General features: G+C 35.9%; 1 protein-coding gene across 14 annotated transcripts in view; it reads right to left on the reverse strand.

The window, feature by feature from the left end:
* The window catches only part of DGKB (diacylglycerol kinase beta), a 713,599-nt gene that overhangs the window by 629,148 nt on the left and 58,466 nt on the right, over nucleotides 1–25,985 (reverse strand). For all 14 annotated transcript variants that reach the window (XM_042967524.1, XM_042967496.1, XM_042967510.1 and 11 more), the window contains exon 2: nucleotides 23,084–23,341. In XM_042967524.1, coding sequence (XP_042823458.1) covers nucleotides 23,084–23,153 — 70 coding nt within the window. In that variant the 5' untranslated portion in view covers nucleotides 23,154–23,341. The remainder of the gene's footprint in view (nucleotides 1–23,083; nucleotides 23,342–25,985) is intronic.

Below are 25,985 nucleotides of genomic sequence, written 5' to 3' on the forward strand. Positions count from 1 at the left end.
ATTTTGATTTTATTTGGATGGAGCAGAAGGGAATCAAGAATTCAGTTTTGGATCTGTCAAATGTGAAATGTCAATGAGAATCCAATTGAAGATGTCAACTAGAGAATTGCATATTTAGAGCTTAAGTTGACAGAAGAGAACTGGGTTAGAAATATACATTTGGAAGTCATTGTCACATACATGGTATTTAAAGCCTTCAAACAGATCATTACAAAAGAATGAAAGTTGAGTTTTAGAAGGAAACATAATCTTGAAAGCAGCAAACATTTAGAGGTCAGGTTTAGAAGAAAAATCTACAAAGGAGATTGAGAAGGACACTCCAGAGGTAGTCAAAAAAGAGGAAATTACAGATCTGGAAGCAAGAGACATGTGGGCTTTAGGAAGAAATGACTGAATATGCAAATGAATTAATTTGAGAGTTCAGGTAAAATAAACAATGAATACTGACCATGAAAACCTTAGGTTTCCAAATTGATTATGGTAAAACTCAAGGCAGATAGATGGAACAGTATGTAGAGATGTTTAGTAAAGTTCTTATAGAATGGACAATTCTAGGGTGATTTGTAGGTTGATAAAAAGAGTTGTAAAGGAGGAAAAATAGTTTTACCTCTATCTTTCCAGGTTCTAGAATAAGGGAGAGATTAACAAGAAAAAACAAGGAAGTTTAATATACCTCCTGTATACATGAGACACCCAAGAAAACTGATTAACTCTCCAAAATGACCCAAGCCACCACCTTACATACCATTTCCAGTTGGGGACAAAAGAAAGATGTAGTGGGGGAGGCCAATGTTGAGAAGTTACCAGGAAACGCATAGTAAACAAGGGGATGGTTGTTACACAGATTTACGTTCAATGCCTTCTCCACAGTTAAGAGTTTCTAGAGATTTGGTCATCCTCCCCTTCCAGATATAGAGGGGGAGACACACTTACAAATGGAGATTTCTCTTATGAATGAAATGTCCTTTACAAAAGGGCAACTTTTACTCAGTTTTTAGAATTTCTCCCGTGTATTCAGTTTTTCAAAAATAACTAGCTCAAGATAATTCTTACACCAAAGAGGCATATTTTGGGTGGCAAATTCTGCTCCCCTTCAGAGTAAAGTAGGTAAGAAACTACAGAATGGGAGAAGTCTTTGATATCAACGAACAAGCAAGTTAGTGAGCTCATGAGAAAAAACAAAACAAGACAAAACAAAACAAAAATACTGCCAAATAACAGATAAAAGCAATCCTTGCACAACTGTGCTAACAAGCACAAAACCACATATTAAAGATTTGAACTTCATATTATAAATATCTATTTCTGGGAAAATTTTTCTTTCTTGTCAAGAATTAGGGATGTCTTCAACTATAATATTTCTCAACTCAGTTTCTTAGGCACAGTTGGATGATGTCATCTATTTTCAATTGAATTCACCACAGATTTCAGTCAGTTTATATATTTTTTATTCTGAACAATAGATTTTATAATTTAAGAATTAAATTTATATGTAATTTTTTCATATCATACAATTATAGAAAGCCCAAAGTATCTTTTCACATTAGAAGGACACTAAGTAGAGGCATCTGGGTGGCTCAGACAGTTAAGCATCTGACTCTTGATTTCAACTCAGGTCATGATGCCATGGTTCATGATTTTGAGCCCCACCAAGGGCACTGTGCTGACGGTACAGATCCTGCTTAGGATTCTCTCTCTCTCTCTCTCTCTCTCTCTCTCTCTCTCTCTGCCCCTGTCCCCTGATCACATTCTTTCTCTCTCAAACTAAATGAATAAACATTAAAACAAAACTAAGTCAAAAAATTGTCAAAAAACCGTAATTGAGGAATCTAAGTACCAACTAAAATTAAAACAGGTAAGAGACAAAATGACTCAATTAACAGGTAGAATATTAATATATGTAGATAAGTTATAACATATAATTTTTAATTAATTCTTATGTCTTGTGTTTTCAATTGCTACTTTTTATTCCTAAAGTGAGCAGATATTTAAAATATTTTCTCAATTTTAGAAATTTATGTCTGTGGTATACTAGATATAGGACCTTTTTGCTTTCTCAAAAATTAGCCTTTGGGAGGGAAACATGGTTATTATAGTATCTTATTAAAAGTAAAAACAACAAACAAGGACATAGATTGTATATTTTCGTTAACTTCAACTAAGAGAACTTAAAGTTGACTATGCTTTATAAAGTCAGATTTTAAAATGTATCTCTGCCGTAAACATACGATTATATTTAAACTAAGAAAAAAATCCACAATGTTTAAAAAGTAATTACCCTTCAAACAAACAACTCTCACCAAAATCACTTGAATAGCAAAACAATTGTTAAAAGGAGACAAGGAGGCCCAAAATGGAGTCACTTGTGCTAACCATCTTATTGACAAATCAAGACTTAATACCTAACCTAACTGCAGTTTAAACCCCCAAGGTATGTAACCTTTAACCAGTCAACCTGATTAGCACTAGTGAGATAATCTGCCAGATAAACCCTTCAATTTCCCTTAGGAGGGAGAACTTACCTGAAATATTACATTCTTTCCTAATGATTTCCTTTTACTGCCCCCTTCCTGACATAAAAATCTTTATTTTTTAGATTCCATGGAGGTCCTTTCTATTTGCTAGATGGGATACTTCCCAATTTATGAATTGCTAAATAAAGCCAATTTGATCTTTAAATTTACGCAGGTAAATTTTTGTTAACACAATAAAATTATGATTAACAGACAAAAAGCAAGTGAAACTAAGAGTATTAATTTTTTTCCAGCTTCTCCACATTTTGCAGATTACCTGCAATGAATACATATGGCTTCTAAAAATAAAATTTAATTTCTTTAATTGGCCTTACTCATCAACCTATATTAAAACAACCTGTATCACCATCGACTTTTCCTTTAGATACATAATGTTTTCCTCATTGTTTTTGTGTCCCTCTGTCAACAAATGGCAATATATAAACAGTTTTTATGTTAAAGAGTGTATTTTGTTTATGCCAGTCAGGATATGGATTATAATAAAGAAAGGAAAGAGAATGTTTTATAGAGGGAAATAGAGAAAAAGAATGAAGAAAGATACAAATTGAGAATGAGAGAGTGAGAGGTGCATCAAATTTAGTCACTCTGGAGAAGGAAATTAGTAGCAAAGTATCTGTATTACTGTTCAGAACTCAGAAAGCTACGTTATATTATATAGCTGAAAATTATTAAAATTCTCAAAAGTTCCTTCATTGGCCTCAACTTGGAGAAATTTTTGTACATGATTGTATATGGTTCGTTGTGTCACAACCAAGGTGAGCTGCATCAGAGATTAGAAGACATACTGAGTTTTCATTTACAATTACCCTTTTATAAACTGGCCTCATCTTTGTCACTAAAGATCATATTAGAAAGGTAAATAAAACATCATTTAACAGTCTATTTTTATTAATTATAAAGTTATAGAATTTTACACTTTTCGATTCTCATAATAAATGGCCCAACAGAAACAGCATGTTGAGTCTAAATTAGAGACAAAATTATGTACCAGGTAGGCAGAGATACTAAAGAGCATTCCTTTTACTCTTGTTCAGTATGTGTTCCTAAACTCTGTGAAAGGTATGGTACACAACAGGCTTGAACTGAGGAGCTCCTCTCTACAGCAAGATTGAATTTCAGGTGGACTAAGCTGTTTAGCTGGCTAGTGGCTAAAAAGGAGATGCCACGATTTTCTGAAAACATATTGTATTTCATTTACTTTAAATTATTTAATGTTTATTTATTTTTGAGAGAGAGAGAGAGAGAGAGAGAGAGAGGGAGAGAGACCATGAGCGGGGTAAGGGTAGAAAAAGGGGGAGACACAGAATGTGAAGCAGGCTCCAGGCTGTTTGCTGTCAGCACAAAGCCCGACGTGGGGCTTGAGCCCACAAACTGTGAGATTGTGACCTGAGACAAAGTTGAATGCTTAATTGACTGAGCCACCCAGGTGCCCCCCAAAAAATATATTTGAAAAGGTTCACAGGGCTCCTGGGTGGCTCAGTCAGATAAGCATCTGACTTGAGCTCAGGTCATGATCTCATGGTTCCTGAACTAAAGCCCTGCACTGTGCTGTTTTCAGTGCAGAGTCTGCTTTGGATCTTCTGTCTCCCTCTCTCTGCTACTCCCCTCTGGGGGATAAGCTTAGGAATCCGCAGGCTTACACCAATGGGTTGACAAGGCATAAAGAAATACAAAGTCATAAAATGCTCACACCTGAGTTTGGGTAAACCAGATTGGCACCCCAAGAATAGGGGGGTGCAAAGGCACCCCGAGAATAGGGAGGCACAAAGGTGCCAGAAATGGAAGGAGGTGCAAAGGCACCCCAAAATAGAGAGGGGGTGCAGAGCCTCCAAAATAGAGACAGGCAAAGACCTGAAACAGAAATGGTGCAAAGGTGCCCAATACATAGGTATATGAAACAAACAAGCCTAGATATTCAGGGTGAAAGCACCCAAAAATTTAGTACTGTAGCAGAAAGCTGCTTTCACAGGAGAATAGTGCCAGGTTTGGTAAATTGGTGAATTGGACTATAGACCACTGAACTGCAGGCAAAGCATCCCAGAGTGGAGATGGTTAACAAAAGAAAATGTGCCTTGTCAACCCTGAGGTTATTTCCCTTATCTGTCTCATCCCCTAGGCTGGCTAAGATAAACAGAGGTGCTGCCTCATGTCCGCTATAAACAACCTTCCTCTGGACTGCCCGGAGTGCAGATTTTGTTTTGTATTAACCCAAACCCCTAACCATAAGTATCTTCAAGAACCCTTTTCCTCACATCCACAAGTTAATGTTCATAGATTCATTGTCTCTTTGTGCACTTCCATTGCCATGTTTGTTAGCCTTCTGATCCTAATAAAAATGGGGCAAGGACACTTATTCGGGGCTCTTGCCTTTTCCTGGACATGAGCCATCTTTCGCTTTCAATCCTGCATCCCACTCTTTTGCTAGACAAGAGAAAACCTAAGACCCAGAGTTTACGACACTCCCCAACTCACACATGCTCTCTCTCTAAAATAAGTAAACGTTAAAAAGATTTTTTAAAAAGGTTCACAATATAAACAAATGACCAAGGCAATTCCCCCTTTCCTTAAAATTAACTCTCTATTCAAAACAAAAGTGTAACTGAATTCTTACCTATTGAAAACAAAAACATAACTGAACTCTTACCTCTATGTTTTATCAACAAAGGACATAGTGTGAGGTAGAGAACTAAATGAAACATAAAATCAGAGGCATCTTGGGCTTTCTGAGTAATTCATTTCAGTTTTAACAGTTGCATTAAGTCTCCAAGCGCACACTTCCTTTTGCCCACTTATTGCATCATACCTTCAACATTTCTTGTTACTGCTGCTGCCTGCCCTGAGGCAGCCTATTTGATTTTGCCTACGCTGCTCAGGGCCTACCCAGAGCAGCAGTGTTAAACTTGCAGTAAAAATGAGACAAGCCTTAAATGCTTACTCCAACAACTTGGCTGACCTCATCATGCTTCTTCCTACTAAAGCCTGGAAATGGATTCTGGCTGGAAGAAATGTATCTCTTCATCAAAGCTTCCGCCCGTTTAATCTCTGATTTTCTCATGAGTCACTGCTCTCTCAAAGTGACTCTCAACTGCCTGCCCATCAGAACTATCTCAAAACTACCTAAAAGGATATACTAGAAATCATCAATTTTTCAGCCCAGCAGCTTCCAAGAAATATCATGCTTTATAGTTTGTCTGAGTCATAGAAAACATTTATATCCTTTATGAATGATTTGAACTTGTAGCAAAATGGAGTTTCCTGGTCCCTTTATTCATTTTCTCCTTACTATTCTCATTACTGTTGGGAAACAATTCTGCTGGCTTATGCTTTGTTTTTAAGCTAATGATCACCCAAGGGATAACAAAAAGTCAGTAAAGCAGTAATTAAATGCATAGACTATAGACACAGTGCACCTGATTTGAACTATGGCTCTATAATTTAATATCTCTATAATCTTATGTAAGTTAATTTAAATTGTCTGGGCTTCAGTTTCCTCATCTGTAAAATAACAATAATAATAATTGCTGGCATTATAGGGTTGCTATTATTAAATATATCAATATAGTTAAGGCACAGATACTTAGAAAACATGAGCTGTAATAAATTCATGACAAGATCCTTATGTGTTAGATATTATACTATATTTGACATTCAAGATATGTTCTGAGAGATAATAAATACCAACATGCAAACACTTAGCTTGCCTTAAAGTACATCACTCTGAACACTCTAAAAGGGACCCAAATTCTTCAATGAGATATCTTTTGCCCTCATGGGATGAAGCCATGAATAACAGGTGACCTAGACTACACAGGATACCAAAATAATGGTCTTATGAGCTCTGACCTTGTAGAACTCAGGCAGGATGGGGCCAGGACACTACAAAGGGCTACAAAAAGAAAGAGAAAGGGAAACAGGAGGGAAAAAAAAGGCATAGAACAAATGAACAAATGTTTTGCTTTAAACTCTATGTATGTTTTTTATCAGCAACTCATAGTATTACATCTGGTGTGAAAGACAGACTGCATTTGAACACCCTTTAAAACACTATGGAGTATTAGCATGGGAACAGTCAGAGAAGGTGCTGCCTAGGATTTTTGACTCGTGGAATGGCCACATCTAAATACAAGCGTATCATAGCAAATTCCAGAAGCTTCTACTATAGCTTTTAAACTGATAGTAGAGAAGGACAGATCATTTTGAAAGAGAGACACTGATACAATAGACACATGGACTCTGTAGTAAACATGCTGAAGAAAGACAAGCTTTGAGAAAATTGTTTCTACTCCAAAGTCAGGACCAAGCTATATTATGTATCTTTATCAAGATGATCTCTCAAAGAAATTTCCTGAAGGAAATCCTGGGTAAAAGAGCCTGCAATAAAATGACTTATTCCCTATTTATTATACAATATTTAGAAAGAAAATTAGGATCCTTATGGAGAATAAAGACCCATGAGGAATACGGTATAGCTAAGGACATCTACTTCACATCTCAGCCATTCACACAGAGACCCTGTATGGACAATAACAGATAAGTTACACAGCTTCCGCAAGATATCTCTAGACAATAAATCTCAAAATACTTAGGAAATTTCCAGAGAAAGAAACTTTGAACTGTCCACTGAAGAAGTCATAGTTGGGGCACCTGGGTGGCTCAGTCAGTTGGGCATACGACTTCGGCTCAGGTCATGATCTCACAGCTTGTGAGTTTGAGCCCCGTGTCAGGCTGTATGGTGACAGTTCAGAGCCTGGAGCCTGCTTTAGATTCTGTGTCTCCGTCTCTCTCTGCCCACTCCCCTGCTCTTGCTCTGTCTCTCTATTTCAAAAATAAATAAACATTATTTTTTTAAAAAAAAATAAGTCATAGTTATACAACAGAAAAATAAACTGAAATATAAGCAAAACATAAGGAAGTTAGAATGTCATCTTTGAGGTGGCTTATGGAGGAAAATCTGAATAAATGTAGATAAAGTTGCAGTTCCTCTGTTGAGCTCTGTGCTATTAGTTTAGAAAGTAAATCTGCATTAGGTTTGGAAGTATCAAGAGATATATGCTAATTTCTTCACCACTTAGAGGAAAGAAGATAAAATATAGGTAATTTTGTGATGCACTAGAAAGTTTTTACACAAGATGCTAGAGAGGAGGTCTTAGGAAAAGATGGTCAGTACACAAAGACCTGATAGGAGAAATATGTGGCCCAAATATGTGACCAAGTTCTGCCAGCCATCAATCTTCCTAAAATGTCTGAAATTCCCTATGGTTTCGATTAACTCAAAGAGGGTCAAGAGAAATCAGAGGTTATGGAGAACAAGGAAAAAAATCAGAAATACCTGAAGATACAAGGGTCCTCTACCAACTCAAGGAAATATATCTGACTGAAAGTTAAGATGTTGGTGGACATTTTGGAAGGAACTTGAATCCTCACTTTTATGAGTAGTGGGAGCTATGGGATTTTCCTCAAAAAGACACCCTACCTATTGCTACTAGTGCAGTCTGGGGGAATGTGCAGCACTATTATTATTTAGTCAATCTCTGGACATTACTGTCCACAATTTCCTAGAAAGGAAAGAATAAGATGCCAATTCGTCAATCCTGTATCAGATAAAAAAACAGGTCAATACCTAAAACAGATGGAATTGCAACATGAGTCTGGTTACAAGTGCTGGGTCCATATGCACCATTTTTCTGACCTCCTCATTCTCTTCTGGCAACTTCAAGGGCTCCACACAGTAGCCAGCCCGGGGCCACTTTGTACATTCAGACCATGGGGAAAAGAGTACTCATAAAAGTGAAAGATTGAAAGTTCCCATTCAAACCATCCAAAATGTCCACCAACATCTTAACTATTTCTATGTTTTTTCCTGGATCTTCATAACCTCTGATTTCTCTCAACCTTCCTTCTTTGCCTTCACTCTGCTTCTAGGTTTTCAGATTCATCCTATCAGTGTCCTACATTTTATTTATTTATTTATTTATTTATTTATTTAATTTATTTTAATTTTTTAAAATTTTTATTTATTTTTGAGAGAGAAAGACACCTTTAAAATGTAGGGCGCTAGGGACATCTGGGTGGCTCAGATGGTTAAGCATCTGACTTCACCTCAGCTCATGATCTCATGCTTTGTGAGTTCAAGCCCCATGTCAGTCTCTGTGCTGACAGCTCAGAGCCTGGAGCTTGCTTCAGATTCTGGGTCACCGCTCGTCCTGCCCCCCACCCCGCTCTCAAAAATAAATAAACATTAAAAAATTAATTAAACAAATAGATAAATAAATAAATAAATAAATAAAATGTAGGGCTCTGATAGGATGAATCTGAAAACCCAGAAGCAGAGTGAAGGGAAAGAAAAAGGGTCAGAAACCAAAACAAAGAGACTCATAGGGACTGAAAGGCAACCTGATAGGAAACGTGTTTTCATCAACCTCTGGAATACTGACTATGGTGGTAATGACTATTATAAGCTTATGTTTACTGGGGGATAATTTGCAATGTTTCTTTCAGTTTTCTGTAGGTCTTACAAACAGAGGTACAGACTACTTTGATTCCAGACCATCACTTCACAGATATTTTGTAGTGAAAACCCTTGGGGGACATAGAACAGGAAGTGCATGCTGTTTGCTGTGACATGGTTAGTAATGCCCTTTTCCTATGATCCAGGAGTATTGTGTCTTCCAGCATCATAAATCTGTGGCAAGCTAAATTGTTAAATTGTGAGTGGGGTAAATTCTCAGACCTACCACAATATTGACAATTTTCCTCCCCACAAAATACAGTTTTTGGTATGAGAAAATATTCCTTGCTCCTGAAGATGCCTGGGAAAGTCTTTGCAAGAGACTGAAGGATTTGAAGACAAACTGTGATCTAAGAGGTTAAAATGAAAAATTAAGTCACAATGAGCAGGTGGGTATTTTTCACATAGTCCCATAGAATCAACTGATAAAATTCAATAAATAATGAAATTATAAATGTGTATTTGGGAGAAACAGAGACTGTCTTGCAGAAAAAGAAAAGAAATAGTATAAAGATAACTCAGAACATTCTAATGGTAACTACAATGAAAGTGGTAATTAACTTACATATGGTGGTTTGCAGTTTACAAAGCATTTCCACACATTATTTTATTTGAGTCTTACAGCGATCTTGTGAGATAGGCTTTAGTATTTTCTTAATTACACAGTTGAGAAAATTAAAGTTTAGAAAGATTATGTAACTTGCTAAAGGCTAAAACTAATATGTTAAAAAAATAAACAGAAATGAACTTGAGAAAATTGAATAAAACCAAAACAAAAATTAAGATTTGGCCATAGGCTAAGAAGCTTCCACCACAAGTTATTCTTTTTATATGATGCCTTTTTTGCACCTATGAACTTGTCTTTTCTCCTATGTAAAACAAATTTCTTCTTTTTACTGTATTCATTTCAGCTATAATTATTTTTCTCTTTCTTTTCATGGCTAAGATACTATAAAAAAATAGTGTGTATGTATTCTCTCTGCCTTTCTTTTCCACTCATCTCACTGCATCTACTATTCTAAGCAAAAAAGAATTTTCATTAAAATCACCAGCGACACTAAATGATGAAAACTCTGGGTACATTTTGGTTATTAAGTTACATCTCACCTTCTAAAAACACTTTTCTTTTGATTGTAGAATACTAGTCATTCACTTATTTCCTCCTTCATTTCTAGGTACTATTTTCCAATTGCTTTCATGGATATCTTATCTTAAATGTCTTATAAACACAATGATCTCTAGTATTCCATCTCCATCTTCTTGTTCAATTTTCTCCCAATGGGTCATCTAATCTATTCTCATGATTTGATTATCACCCACAATGCAAAAGCACACTGATTCTATATATAAATCCAGTTCTGATTTATTTCTTGGGAGCTCCAGATCTGTATGCCCAAGAATCTAATTCATATTTTCAATCACAACATGGATACAAAACTATGGTTCACTATGTCCAAAATCAAATCAGTTCTCTCTATACCTGTCATTAATGCATTAATTTGTTTGTTTGTATTCCTTTCCTGGGTTAAGTAAAGCACATTGACTCAAGCTGGAGTATACCATCCTCCTTCCTTAGTCCTCATATCCTAATGGTGATTACATCTGGTTTATTCTACCTCTAGATACTCTCTAATAAATAATTACCTCTCTGTTAACAATACCTTTAACTTCATTTAACCCTGAGTATTCAACAACTTGAACTAGAAAAATATTTTTTGTAGTCTCCCTTAATCGAAGTGATTCTACACATACTTCTTTCAGAAATTATAATCTTTTCATTTCACTATCCCTCCTACTAGTATCTTCCATGTCTCCCGATGAGTATATGTTGATAGACAATCTTTTATTAATAGCATTCATGTACCCATATTTTATTACTATTGCTGATCAGCCTATCTTCAGTGCTTATATGCATGCAGATGTGCACACATCATACATACTCCTACACAAATGTGTACATACATCGACACACACTTCCAACTGTCCCTAATGTGTCACAGTATATTATGTGTCAGCACATGCTTTGATAACTGCTTAGAGTTTCCCTACTTCTCTTATTCCTATCCAATAATTTCAATTAAAATTAAAATCCCATTCCCCCCTCAACTCCTATCTACGTGAAGAATTAAAAGCTCTCCAAGTGTCTTGCATAGATTTTGATTCAAGATGGCAATGCCAAGAGGCTCCTGAATTCACCTCCACCCATGGACACAAGAAATGTACAGTTACATATAGAACAATTCCATATGAAAGAAGTCCATAAACTTCAGTGACTTCTACACATCAGGCAAATGAGAAAATCCACATTGAAACAGGTAGAAGGAACTGACACACACTATCACCATAAACTCCACCCCCACCAGAGTGCCACAGAATCAGAAGGAAACTTATTACTGTTAGCTTCATCCTGAGAAGCAAAGGGGTTGAATCCCACATCTAGTTCCCCAACTCTAACTACCTCCACCTGAGAAATGGATCCCAAAACATTGAGCTTTGAAAACCAACAGGGCTTATGTCCAGGAAACAGGCTATAGTGAACTGAGAAACAGTTCTTAACGTACTCACCTGGACTCACTGAGGCTAAGCCCCAGGTATAGCTCAGAGGCAACAGACTAAAGCATTCAGTCTTTCCATGAGAAAAGCCAATGTGCTTATCTTAAAAGCTATGGCTTAATAGCAATAATTTTTCTGAAAAAGAATAAGGAAACTGATGGGGCACCTGGGTGGCTCAGTCGGTTAAGCATCTGACTTCAACACAGGTCATGATCTCCCGGCTTGTGAGTTTGAGCCCCCGTGTGGGGCTCCGCACTGACAGCTCAGAGCCTGGAGCCTGCTTCGGATTCTGTGTGTGTCTCTCTCTCTGCTCCTCCCCTGTTCACTCTCTCTCTCTCAAAAATGAATAAACATTAAAACAATTTCAAAAAAAAAAGAATAAGGAAATTGATACCATTTACAATAGCATTGAAACAACAGAATACTTAAGATTGAATTTAACTAAAGAGATAAACAATCTCTACTTTGAAAACTAAAAGATATTGATAAAATAGATCAAAGGAGACACACATAAGTATAAATGTATCTGGTGTTTATAGATTGGAAGATTATTGTTAAACTGTCAACAATACCAAAAGCAATATTAGATTCAATGCAACGCCAATGACATTTTTTATAGAAGTAGAAAAACACTCCCAAAATTTATTAGGAACCATAAAGACGCTGAATAGCCAAAGAAACCTGAGACAAAACAGGAGGTATCAGAATTCCTGATTTTGAGCTATACTATCAAGTTATACTATCAAAACAACATGGTAATGATGTAAAAGCAGATGGAACAGTATCAAGAGTCCAGATGTAAACCCAATATATATGTATATAGTTAACTAATATATTTGACAAAGAAGCCAAGGCCACTCAATGTAGAAAAGACAGTATTTTCAATAAATAATGCTGGGATAATTGGATATTCACATGTAAAAAAAAAAAAATGAAACTGGGCCCATATCAACAGCACTCACAAAAATTAATACAAAAGGACTTACATGTAAGAACTGAAGGCATGCAACTTCTAGAAGAAAACATAGGAAAATAAAGCTACCTGACATGGGTCTTGTCAAGATTTTTAGATATGAGTCCTAAAGCACAAGCAACAAAATAAAAAAAAAAAAATAAACAAGTGGGACTACATCAAACTAATCAAGCTCTGCATAGAAAAATAAACCATCAACAAAGTGAAAAAAAAAAAAACAACTAATGGGATGAGGAAAAATATTTTCAAACCACATATCTGAGAAGGTGTTAATATCCAAAATATGTAAGGAACTCAGAACAACTCAATACCAAAGCACAAATAACCCAACTTAAAAGTGGGTGAAGGACATGAATTGGCATTTCTCCAAAAAAATATCAATTACAATAAGTACATGAGAAAATGCTAACCATCACTAGTCATGAAGAAAATGGAAATTAAAATCACAATGAAATATCATCTCATCCCTGTTAGAATAGCCACCATCAAAAAGGCAAGGATTAACAAGTGTTGGTGTGGATGTGAAGAAAAAGGAAACCTTGTATACTGTTGGTGGGTTTATAAAATGGTGACGCCACTATGGAAAACAGTATGGAGGATCCTCATAAAATGGAAAACAGAACTACCATATAATCCAGCAATTCCACTTCTGGGAATATAACCAAAGGAAATGAAAACCCTAACTCAAAAAGATATCTGCACCCCCATGTTTACAGCAGCATTATTTACAATAGCCAAGACATGGAAACAACCTAAGTGTCCACTGATGGATGATTGGATAAATAAGTTGTGTGTGTGTGTGTGTGTGTGTGTGTGTGTGTGTGTGTGTGGTGATGTTATTCGACCATTGAAAATGAGTAAATCCATTTGTGACAATATGGATGGATATGAAGGCATTATGCTAAGTGAAATAAATAAAGACAAATACCATATGATCCCATTTATACATGGCATCTAAAACAAACAAACAAAAGCAAAAACCATAGAAAAAGAGATAAGACTTCTAGTTAGCAAAGGTGAAGGATCATGGGAGGGGGAGCTGGAAGAAAGTGACCAAAAGATACAATTTTCCCCTTTTATGATACATAAATACTAGGGATATAATGTATAACATGATGACTGCTATATGATACATAAGAATGCTGTTAAAAGAGTTAATCCTAAAAGTTGTCATCACAAAAAGGACATTTTTTCTCTTTTTTCCTTCTTTTGTTTCATTTTATCTGTAGGAGAAGATGGATGCTAGCTAAACCTATTATGGTAATCATTTCACAATATATATAAATCAAACCATCACACTGTATGCTTTTAACTGATACAGTGATGTATATCAATTATTTCTCAATAAAACTGGAAGAAAAGGAAAAGCTGTGGCCCAAGAGACAACCTTCTAACTTAACACACATCTAAGGGGCCAAATGCAGTACTTCCCAGAGGTAGGGAAGCTAGCACTCTCCCTCTGCCTCACTCCAAGTTGTTTGTATCTATTAGAAAGGAACTTGTACACACAACTGGTACCAGGCTTCTGTAGCTGCTGCCTAGAGGATGCATCCCTTCAATGTCTGGCTCTGGGGGCCAGTAGGACTTATGTCTGCAGGTTCCACAGGTCCATAGCAAATTGAATTCATTCTTAATGACTTAACCCCAGAGTACAAAGGAGAGGTATCAGACTAAAATTCCCATTGTATGTGAGAAAGAGGCATATTTGCAGATCATGTACCAATACATACATAAAAAGGTGTTCAACATCACTAATCATCAGAGAAATGCAAATCAAAACTGGAATGAGATATTACCTCACACCTATGAAAATGGCTATTATCAAAAAGACAAAACTTAAGTGTTGGAAAAGATGTGAAAAAATGGAAACTTTGTACACTGTTGGTGGCAATGTAAACTGGTACAGCTATTATGAAAAAGAGCATGGAGTTTCTCAAAAAATTAAACATAGAACTACCATATGATCTAGCAATCCCAGTTCTGAGAATATATCCAAAGGAAAAGAAAACCCTAACTCAAGTAGATATTTGCACCCCATGTTTGTTGAAGCATTATTTATAATAGTCAAGCCATGGAAACAACCTAAGTATCCATAGACATATTAATGGATAAAGAAAATGTGCCAAAAGTATATAATGGAATAGTATTCAGCCATGAAAAAGGATATCCTGTCATTTGTGACAACATTCATGGACTCTGAGGTATTATGCTAAGTGAAATATGTCAGACACAGAAGACAAATGCAGTATGATCTCACTTATATGTGGAATATAAAAAACTCTATAAACTTACCAATATATGAAAACAGAATGATGGTTGCCCAAGATGGAGGGTGATTATGTGAGTTTGGTGAAATAACTGAAGGAGGTCAAAAGGTACAAACTTCCAATTATAAGATAAAAAAGTCCTTGGAATATAATGTGCAACATGGTGACTATAGTTAATAAAACTGTATTGTGTATTTGAAAGTTGCCAAGAGACTAGATCTTAAAGGTTCTCACCATAAGGAAAAAAATGTAACTGTGTGTGGTGATAGATGCTAATTAAACTCATCATCGTGATCATTTTACAATACATATTAAATCCTTATGCTGTACACCTAAAATTAAAATAATCTTAGGAGCACCCGGGTGTCTCAGTCAGTTAAGCATCAGACTCTTCGATTTTGGCTCAGGTCATGATCTCACGGTTCGTGAGTTCAAGCCCTGCACTGTCTCCCTCTCTCTCTGCCCCTCCCCTGTTCTTTCTCTCTCAAAAATAAACATACATTAAAAAAACACAATCTAATAAGTAGCTATATCTCAATAAAAAACATTCTGATATATGTAACATTCAGAGAATGTGTTTCATTGCTTTATCATCATCTGCCTTATTATTAGTCTCTGAATAGACTAAACCCTTTGACTGAAAGCACCACAATATTCATTTCTGTATTACCCAAAGCCAAACATAATGCCTAAGAATAAAAGGTACTAACCATTGTTGTGTGAATAATGATCACTGAGCAAAAGCAAGTTCCTCTAGTCTGTGTACTCACATTTTTGTGTGTGTATAGCACTTTTGCTATAATGGGGATGGTGATGACAAAGGAAACTTTTGTCAAGTGACAACTTTTAATCTATAACCGAGTTAAAGATGAAGTATGTATTCAATATGTATGATTCTTAGTGATAACTTTTGTTATAAATTTATCATATTAATATTAGTGATAAAATAACAGTTGTTATTTTTTGATAGGGGGTATCATCCTCATTTTATAGGCAAAGAAATGAGAGCGTAAAGCATTGAGAAACAGAAGCATAAAGCCTAAGTTTCCAAAGTAAATGGTTGATTATATTTTACTTGTGTGTACTCGCCAGTTAGTAGTTTTCACCAAATATTTTGGTGCTCCCCTGACACTGGGCAGACAGAAATAATGCATTTCTCTACTCACTTAGAATTAGATGTAGTCATGCGGATTGCTTAGGCAAAACAAATCTAAGAATATCATTGCCAGGGAGAAGCTTTAGGAGCCAGCCCCCAATTCTCAAGCTCTCTGTCTCTACCACAGCACCTGCCAAATTCTGAAGCTGACGACTATTCCAAGTCACTGGGACTTGAGTGGGGACAAAGTGAAATTAACCATTTGCTGACTCAGATTTGGAAACAAAATATGAGCAAGAAACCAGTGCCTATTTCTTTAAGCCACTAAGATTTTATGACATAATTTGGCCCACCATGGCCAATACTTCAAAGTCCTAACTTCAATATTAAAGGTTGTTTGACTGTGAGTCTTAATAAAACTGTTTTTTTTTTGTCAAGTTTGAAAAGTTTGAAAAAATAGATATCTAAAAAAAAAATCACTGAAAATTATGTGCCATTACAACACTAAAATAATAGAAATTTAGACACTCATAGTTATTACTTTCTTTTATCATTGCAAGCTTCGTGTATTAAAACATTAAAGACATATATGGACCAAGAGAAGCTACCAAGGAGAAATTCAGTCTGAAACAGTACAACAAATAGAAAACAGAGACAGAAATGAGGCAAAAGAGATTATGCAGCCAACATACATTCCAGAAATAAAATCTGGGTCACAGCCAGGAACTGCTGAGTTAATCAATGTGAATCAGAAGAAACAGGGTCGGAAATGAGAGACATGTATTATCCAAAATAGAGTTGCAGATTCCAGTTTCAGATCAAGTATCAGGGCAAAGTCAAGACATTTCACTTAAGTAGTATAGGTGAATAGGCCTAAAAAAATTACTTAAAAAAGTTCTCTTTTGGTATTAAACTACCTCAGGCGTCACCATCATAATCCTCATCATAACATTAACAGATTGAGTCCTGTGTATTTTACGTGCATTTTCACATTGAATCATCATTGCAATCCTAGGACATGGGTGAGAAAACAGAGGGGTCTGTGACAGCACTAGAACCTACCTCATTTTAGGCAACATAAAATTGCATTCTCTCAGTCACTGTGCTAAATGACCCTTTGCCCTTCATTCTTTTGTATTTTACCAAGAGTAATCATCATTAAGTGGTTTGGCCTCCCAACACAAAGCCAGTCTAACACATGGCATAGGTCAAAAGCAAAAGCTAAATGCATCATGACAAATTAGAAAGAGGGCTAATATGTGATCTAAATTTGCTTAACAATAAATTAAATAACCACAGGGGAAGAGGTCAGGTCAGCTTCCCTCCATTATCTTTGTCCCATCTTGTATGGATCAAACACAAAACATATTTCAAAGACACATTAGATCATCATGCTAGTGGGTGCAGTTTCTCAGGAGGGTAAGGCAACTTAAAATGGAAAAGAACTTTGCCATATTTTTATTACAATTGCTTCATGATTTTCTTCTTATCTGTCTTTCTCTCCCCATTTTTTTTTAATAAAGAAAGCATGAGGGAGGTTCCAGGGACAGGAGGAGGGAGTGTAGGAGGAATATTGAAATCTGTCTCTCTTTAGGTAGAGCTCCATTGAGGTTCACACATGATCCAATCCAATTGACTATGATAAGAGACCAGGAAGACATATTGAGGCCAAAGCCTTAGTGAGCAGCTTTGTCTCTTTGTTTTGTCCTGTATGCGAAAACCTTTGAGAGATGGCTGTGGCTGATGGAAATATGAGGACCTGAATCCCAGATTCCAGCTTTCCCTATTTTGGAAACATGATTAACAACCCATTTATTAACATATTGATCTTCATAAGAAACATATATAAATTATTATTGTTTTGATCTTCATCACTTATTACGCCATGGCTGTGTGCTAGGTAATCTGCCTGAAAGAGATCATCTGCCTCCCTCTAAGGTGTATTGTGTTAAACGAGTTAACACACTTGCACATTGTGTAGAATAAGACAATAAGTGTTCTACACTTGCACATTGTGTAGAGTAAGACAATAAAATGTATTATTTATCATGATGATGCTTACTGTCTCAATAAATCCTACAACAATGCTTTGAGGTGGACTCTACTTTCCTGGGTGAAAAAGCTGAGGCACAAGTAGTCTATGTAATATTCTAAAGGTCATACCACTAATAACTACAAAATGGGGCTGGGGCTCAACACTGTCAAGTATTAGTCTACCTGAAAATCCTTTGCTCCTTCCTCTAAGCCATGCCACCTGCCTCTCTCCATGGAAGAAATTGTACATTAGGTCTAAACATTAGGCATATTGGTCCTTGTTGAAAAGAACAAGTTCATCATAATTTTGTAACTCTCAACAATGCCAGCTGCTATAAACAGTATAAAATTTATGAAAATTTGGAAGTGTTCCCACCATAATAACACAGTATTTTTCAAAAATAATTTGCATGCTATATAACATGCTTTATATATAGCAAATAAAAAGCTAATCCTAAGTGACAATATGTGGGCAGATAATGAATCACTTGGAAATATCGTGTAGCTTTTACATAGAAAATATTGTCCTCCATAAAAAGATCTGGAGTATCTTAACCCTTTGCTCTGCCATGAAACCACAGCAGGAAGCTCTGGCAAACTAATAATGTGATAAGCTCAATTCTCTACACGGCAGGAGTGAGAGCTCTCTGTCTTGTAACAACTGTTTGGATGACTTTATATAAAGAGTGGGAAAGAAAATTATACTCCTCTCCCACATATCAATGGAAATGTTTCCCATGGAGTGACTCAGCCTGAAACCCTAAACAGGAGCATGGTCTCAGCAGGCTGTAGGCAGCCACAGCAGGCTTCACGTTAGCTGCCTTCAGCATTTGTGGGGACAACACAGAAATGAGGCTGCCAATAACACCAGAAGTTTCCACCTTGTGGGAAGAATCTAGTCTTACAGCAGGAAAAAAAAAGACACTGACTGTGTTCTAAAATATGGCACTTTTCTACTGATCATCTATATTCAAAACAGCCAACATAACACACTACTCCCTTCCTATTAAAATAATAATTGTAAAGTTACATCACTTACCACCTGCCAGACACTGCTATCATTATTTGACGTATATTATTAATTCATTCAATTTAATCCTTACAACCCTTGACAGATTTATTGTTTTCTGCATTTTATAGGTGCAAAGAATGGGACACAGTGACGTTGAGTAATTTTCCCAAAATGGGAAATCTAAAATATGGAGGATCAGGATTTGAATACAAGCTGTCTGGTGTGCTAGCAGCCTAACTAGGAATGTTGTGCCAATATCACTCTATTTTCCTCGATTAATTACAAGAGAAACCTTGAAGTTGAGAGAAGATTTCTTGTTACAGGGTGTAATGGACTAAATGGGTCCCCACCAAATGCACATGTTGCTATACTACTCTCCAATAGGAAAGGTCTTTGGTAGGTAATGAGAACTAGCTGAAGTCATCAGCGTGGCCCCAGTTGGATTAGTGCCCTTATTAAGAGTCCCTGGGAAGCTTACTGCTCCTCTCTTACTCTTTCCAACCTGTGAGGGTACAAGTAGTAGTTTGTACCCCAGGAGGGAGCCCTTACAGAACCTGACCATGCTGGAGCCCTGGCTTTAGACTTCCAACATACAGAACTGTGAGAAGTTAAGTTTCCAGTATTTATAAGTCACCCACTCTGTGGTACTTGGCTATAGCAGCCCAAACAGAACAAGACATGGGGTGTATTGTGGCAGTTGTGGAGGGAACCCAAAATCAGATCAATTGAGGAAATGATCTTTATGGTGCTATCTAGGCCTCTCATTGAGTGATTTGGTTTTACCAAATTCTCTCATCTTGATAAGAGGTCTACAGCCCCACCCCATCCCCAAAAGCATATGAAACATTCATTTGATAGCACATATAGCACATATAAGAGCACATATAATCTTAACATGCTGCAAATTTAAACTTAAATCAATAACTCGTTTTTTTTAAATTTAATACATATAAACAGCTTCCTATTGAAAGCTACAAAACAAAGTCAAGAAAGTGAATCCAATATACCATTTTCTAATCGACTATGGAGGAATGTCACTTTGTCCACATTGCACTGCAACATGAAAAATCTGATCCTTGGGGCACCTGGGGGGCTCCGTCGGTTAGTGTCTGACTTTGGCTCAGGTCATGATCTCAAGGCTCGTAAGTTCAAGTCCTGTGTCGGGCTCTGTGCTGACAGCTCAGAGTCCAGAGCCTACCTCAGATTTTGTGTCTCCCTGTCTCTCTGTCCCTACCCTGCTCCCCATTCATCTCTGTCTCTGTCTCTCTCTCTCTCAAAAATAAACAAACATTAAAAAACATTTTTTAAAGAAAAACCGGATCCTTAAATGCTGATGACAAACCGATCACATGTACTGAATAGCATGGAAAATATACTACTTTTATAATCTTCAGAATAATGTTTGTTTCCAGCTATATTTAACAATGGCAATTTATTACACAAGGATACATTCTAATCATGTTATTCTTTGCTTCCTAATTACACAAGAAACTTCATGGATGATTAAGTCATATTGTCTTGCTTATTTAAAAAAGAGCGTAGATCATGGAATTTGCATTATTTTTTTTATTTTCAGTTAATCAGTTAATTTGTTACAGTTAATCAGTTAATTTTTGACCCCATAAAATCAATTTTAAAATGTTCTTATACTCACTGTGTCACTTCTTACTACCAATTTATTGAATGCTCATTAATCTTTGTCTCAGTATGTTACAACTTCTACATTTATGACAGTTTTTATTACCATTTTATTACACCATATTCCTTAGTCAATAAAATGAAAGTAACAGTTTATAACATATTTAATACTTTAACAATAAATTCTGTTGGAATTCTAATATCTGAATTAAGTTATTATATGTGATAATTTTGCTATTATGGCAATAATTTGCCTATTTTATGCCAGTACTTTCAGAAACATTAAAATATTTTACTGATCCATGTAAATTCAATATAAGCTAAACCAAACTCAGTGTTTCCTTCACCTGGGTGATTATGTCACCAAATTCCCCTATCTCTCAACTCAAATCTTTTGAACTAAACTGGATTTCTCTTTCTCTCTCTCAACTTCATTATTTCTCAAACTCTCTGTTAGTTTTAATGCTACAATATCTGAATCTACGCTTTTCTGGTTGTCTTTTGTCATCCATGTTATTTAGTTTATTCTAACAGCCCACTGGCAAGATTCGAGCCTCTTTCCATACCATATCTCATCCTCATCTTTACCAAATTAAACTCTTTCTTCATGTTTTTCTACCCTTAAAACCCTACAGTTACTCCTCACTGTCTAACTCAAGTTTAGCATGATATATTTTAATTCCATCTCATTTTTACATCTTTAACAGCACTTACAGTCTTAATTTGTGGTATGGCTAAATATGATTCCTCTTCCTGCCTCAAATATATGCTGAATTTTCCTTTTTATCTATATTATTTTCTTCTCCATTTACCTTAAACCTATTTTTTAAGATTCATTTTAAATCCTACTTCTTCCATGAAGACTTCCCTTTTCCCACCTCCAAATGTATACTAATGTCCTACAGAATCCCCAACTTTGTGGCACTTAAAATATTCTGCCTAGATACAGAGTCATTTATCCATTAGTTTCTAGCCTTCATTAAACATCCTTGAAGGGAGGGTCCACATCTGTTCATATCTGTATTTCCTTCAGTACCAAGCAGAATACTCTAACAAAAGAAAGCGCTCAGAACTATTTACTTAATTATTGGATACAACACAACAGCAAAGAGCATGCAGAACGCAGTCATTCTAGACTTCATGTCCTTAATGGGATAAGAGGATGATCTGTGCTTTCAGCTGCTCAAAACAGTTTTCGAATATCAGGAACACTTCGATGTCAGAAATTTCTGCCCCTGACCAGTGATAGTTGTTGTATTTTTATTATTGACTAAGAAAATGCACGCTTTCTTACGGCTTTGCATCTTCACTGAAAATACCCAACAACATCCTCCCAACCTCACCCTGAACACTTCAGCCCTCAAGTGAGGAAGGCTCTAGAAAATTTGTGAAATTGTCCTTTTCAGATAACGTGCACTGTTTATTAATGTTCCTGACTTATATGTACCCCATAAATATAGTAGTATTCATTTATCCTATCTACTTCTTATTATTTCAAATTCCCCTTCTGTGTGTAACTCTTTTCCCTGCCTCTCCTCCCAAGTCTTATTGTATCTCCTGTATGCCACACCTGCTCTCTGCATAAGCAGCCCCAGCTTCCTCTTCCATTCTTGGGTCTAGTGATTGTTTTTCTCTTTCTAAAGCTTTTTGCGTTCTCTTCCTCCAATCGCCATAGTATTCCCACCATTCTTGCCAATCTTATTCCACTCTCTATGTGCTATTTTTTTCTTTACTCATCATCTTCCCAACTTGCGGTGCCTCTTATTAGTTACTTCCTTTTCTCTCTTCAATACCTTGACCCAGCTGCTATTCATATTTATAGTTGAAACTCATTTCATGAAACATGGTCCTGAAAATGTGTGGTAAAAATAAAACTGCTTATAAATAAAATCTTACTGTTTATGTGAAAAGAAACTTCATATTTAGAAATAACCTACTATAAATTGGATTGCCATGGTCTATCTTTTGTATAATCACACACACTTGAAAAGTTGGCTAAAGGTCCTGATACCGTCTCTCTAACAACCTCTAATTCCAACTCCACAATGATCTGTGACTCCCTGCTCCCAGTCCTTTTACTAATGTTACACTAACAGAAGAAGCAACAAGGAAACAACAACAAAGCCCTCCTTTTTTCTCCTTTACTTCTGTTTGTTCTTCTACTCAGTTGCCAAATCACCAGTTTCCATTCACCCAAACTCTTACCTTTTGCTTTACTTCTGGTACAGATGGAAGGTTTCCAGGCTTCATTTTGCATCTAATATCCTAGTTCTTTTTTTAATGATATTTAAGTTTACCTTTTCCTTATTCTCATGCCCAAAGGTAGTCCCAAGTGGACCTACTTGCAAACACAAAAGACATACCTACATCTATCCCAACGTTAACCAGGATCTGTAAACCTCTAAATAATTAGTATCTGATTTAACACGAATGCCAAATAAAATCATACTACCAACAGGAATACTTACACTCAGCATATTTCTGAAGTTGGGAAAATTCTGAGGGGCTGAGGTGGGCCCACTTCTCCTGGTTGGTCATGGTGGTAGTGATGTCTCTTACATACCAGGTGAGGAATTCTTTATTCAGGTGTTTGGCAGAATTCTATACTTCAGAGTTTCCACATGGCATGTTTCATTACAAAATATCTCAAGCTTTCAAAATATGCAATCTGTCAACATGAAACCGATGTGGATGTGAGTTTGTAGTTTCAATAATATATTAAAGCACTGCAGAAAAAGAAACATAAAAATAAAAAGATCAGCATTATTGAACAAAGAAAAAATTGACAAGTTATAGAATGTTAAGAATTTTTAATTTCTAAATAATGTGTTCCAAAGTTATTCTATTTTGTGTAATACTCAATTGGTAATTGTCTATGCATTCTTTAATTGCATTTTTATGTATATTTCCTAATGCCAGATCACAGGAATAAATATGATTAAAATATAAAATGAAGAAACTTTTATGAAGTCTGTTTCATAAAAGTAGATTTTTTTGTTGTTCACGTTTATAAATTCCACATTTTAAGAGCAAACAAGGGTGTCATTTTTATGAACTTATCAATCCTTTAATATTTAAGCAATTATTATATAAAAATCCAGACCCAAATCATTAAAGGAGGCTAATTAAACCCTACACATACAATTAGCTGGTATAACAGATTTTTAACAATGATTTGGAATGACACTCAACTGTACCACATATATTTGAAATCAGGCAAATCAATTTTGGGAGTCATATAGAGATTTTTCCGAGCAATAAAATAAACAGAATATTTTAATTTTACAATTTGTAAAACCCATAAAAGTTACCAAATTAAGACAATTCCAAATGTCTGACAGACTTGTGTAATGATAGTAGAATAACTACTATGAATCATGCTTAAAAATAAATCCCTAGGTTGTCATGGTCCTACATTCACTGCCTTATCTATAAGGCAAACAAAATGACAAACCATCTGGTTTCAACTTTTTATTAAAGACAGCAATCAACTGCTCAAAGTCAGACTGGCGTTGTGATCATTATAGAAAATGAAATATTTAGCAACAATGACTTAAGTTTATGGAATTGTATGCTTGGAAAGCTTATTTATACAGATGTCATTATCTCAGGCCATAGTATCTATATTTGGCATTAGTGTGTAACCTCTCTTAGCATCTGTTTTTGTTGTTTGTTTGTTTCCCTATCAACCCCAGGACCTCACTGTCACATCCTTTCATCTTTGCCTTAAAAAAGATTCTTGTCTGTCTCATCTGTTCAGAGTTCCTGCACTCAGTTTTACAGGATGATGGTTTGCTATTTAACTGGCAATAATGAAGATACTGATGTGTTAACAAAGGCCAAATTGCTAGCTCTCTTTTTCCTGCCAGGGAATGCTCTTAAATCACAACCATGACTTTGTGGAAATAATGCAAACTAAAAGAACAGGAACATGTGATGGACATTTATTTGTGTCTTCTTTGTGATTTCATCCTTCTCACTGATTTCATCTTAATTCTTTCTTCTCCCAGTTACGTGCAGTTTGGGGACTATAAAACAAGGTGTCCTATTCTTTCCTATCTAGAGGGAGACAGATGATTCAGTCATATTTGGCACATGAGACCATCTCATGGGGCTTCAAATGTTGAATGGAGTTATTCAAGGACAGGATGAAAATAGTTGTACCTAAATGATACAGCAATAACTGGCTGCATGTCCATGCTTGAACTAGACTGTCCAGATATCTTGTCATTTCAAGAAGCAAGTAACATTCTTTCAATTAAGCATTAAGTAGATCAGAATCAGTTTCTATTGCCTACAACCCGCAAATCTTAACTGATGATAATGGAAGATCATTTATTCATTTTAAAGAAAGTTTATTTACCCCCTCTGTGTGCCAGAAAGCATTCTAGGCACTAGAAATGCAACAAAGATCAAAATATACCCCCAAAATGAAAATAATGTTAATTACAACAATGTGTCAGCTTTACTGAGAGCTTACAGTATGCATGGTACTCTCCTCACAGTATTTGTGTGTCAGATTATTCAGTCTTCACAAAATAACTTTGTGAGGAACCAATGTTCTCTGACTTCAACAAACAAAGAAACTGACCCTGGATGATAAGAATCTGGTTAAATATGAGAGACACTGCTAGAAACTTAAACAATATTTACTCCTCTCCCTTGCTTCCTTGGTAACAGAACTCTAATCTTAATGAATGAAAATATATCCATCTAAAAAACTATATTCTTCAGGTTATTTGCATAATTAAATGACCAGTGAGATGTAAATAAAGTTGGATAAGGTGTATAGAAAGGTTCTACTGGGAAAAACAGCTGGCAAATTACCTTTTAACCTTTTTTTCTCTTCCTCCAACTTCCTACCAGGAATGGTAACATATAGGCTGCAAATCCAGCAGGTTTTTTGTTTTTTGTTTTTTGTTTTTTTTTTTTTGTACTTCTGAGATAAAATGGAAGGCATGTGCAAAGAATAGTAGAATCCTATAAAGTAGGCCAGGAAGCCAAACAGCTAACTGCAGAAAGATTTGGCCATCCCCCTATTTTTTGTGAATAAAGTTTTACTGGAACCAGCAAGAGGCCAATTTTTGAAGGGATCTCAATGCTAAATAAAGTTTGGGGAATTATTCTGAAGGCAGTAATAAACAGTAGAAGATCCCAAAATACCAGAAACCTGATCCCTGTGGGAAAATGTCATTATAGAAAAATGCCAATGCCTTCATTTTGTGTCTTGCTCTCACTGCATTATCGCAATAGCTTCTTAACTGGCCCCCTGAGCTCCACCTTTCTTTAATGTTGCCTGTTTGTTGAGTTTATGGACAGTCACAGACTAAGGTGATTCCAGAGGCCTGTCTGATAAATTAGCAATAAAAA

The sequence above is a fragment of the Panthera tigris genome, chromosome A2 (genome assembly GCF_018350195.1).
Source record: "Panthera tigris isolate Pti1 chromosome A2, P.tigris_Pti1_mat1.1, whole genome shotgun sequence".
Classification (NCBI taxonomy): Eukaryota; Metazoa; Chordata; class Mammalia; order Carnivora; family Felidae; genus Panthera; species Panthera tigris.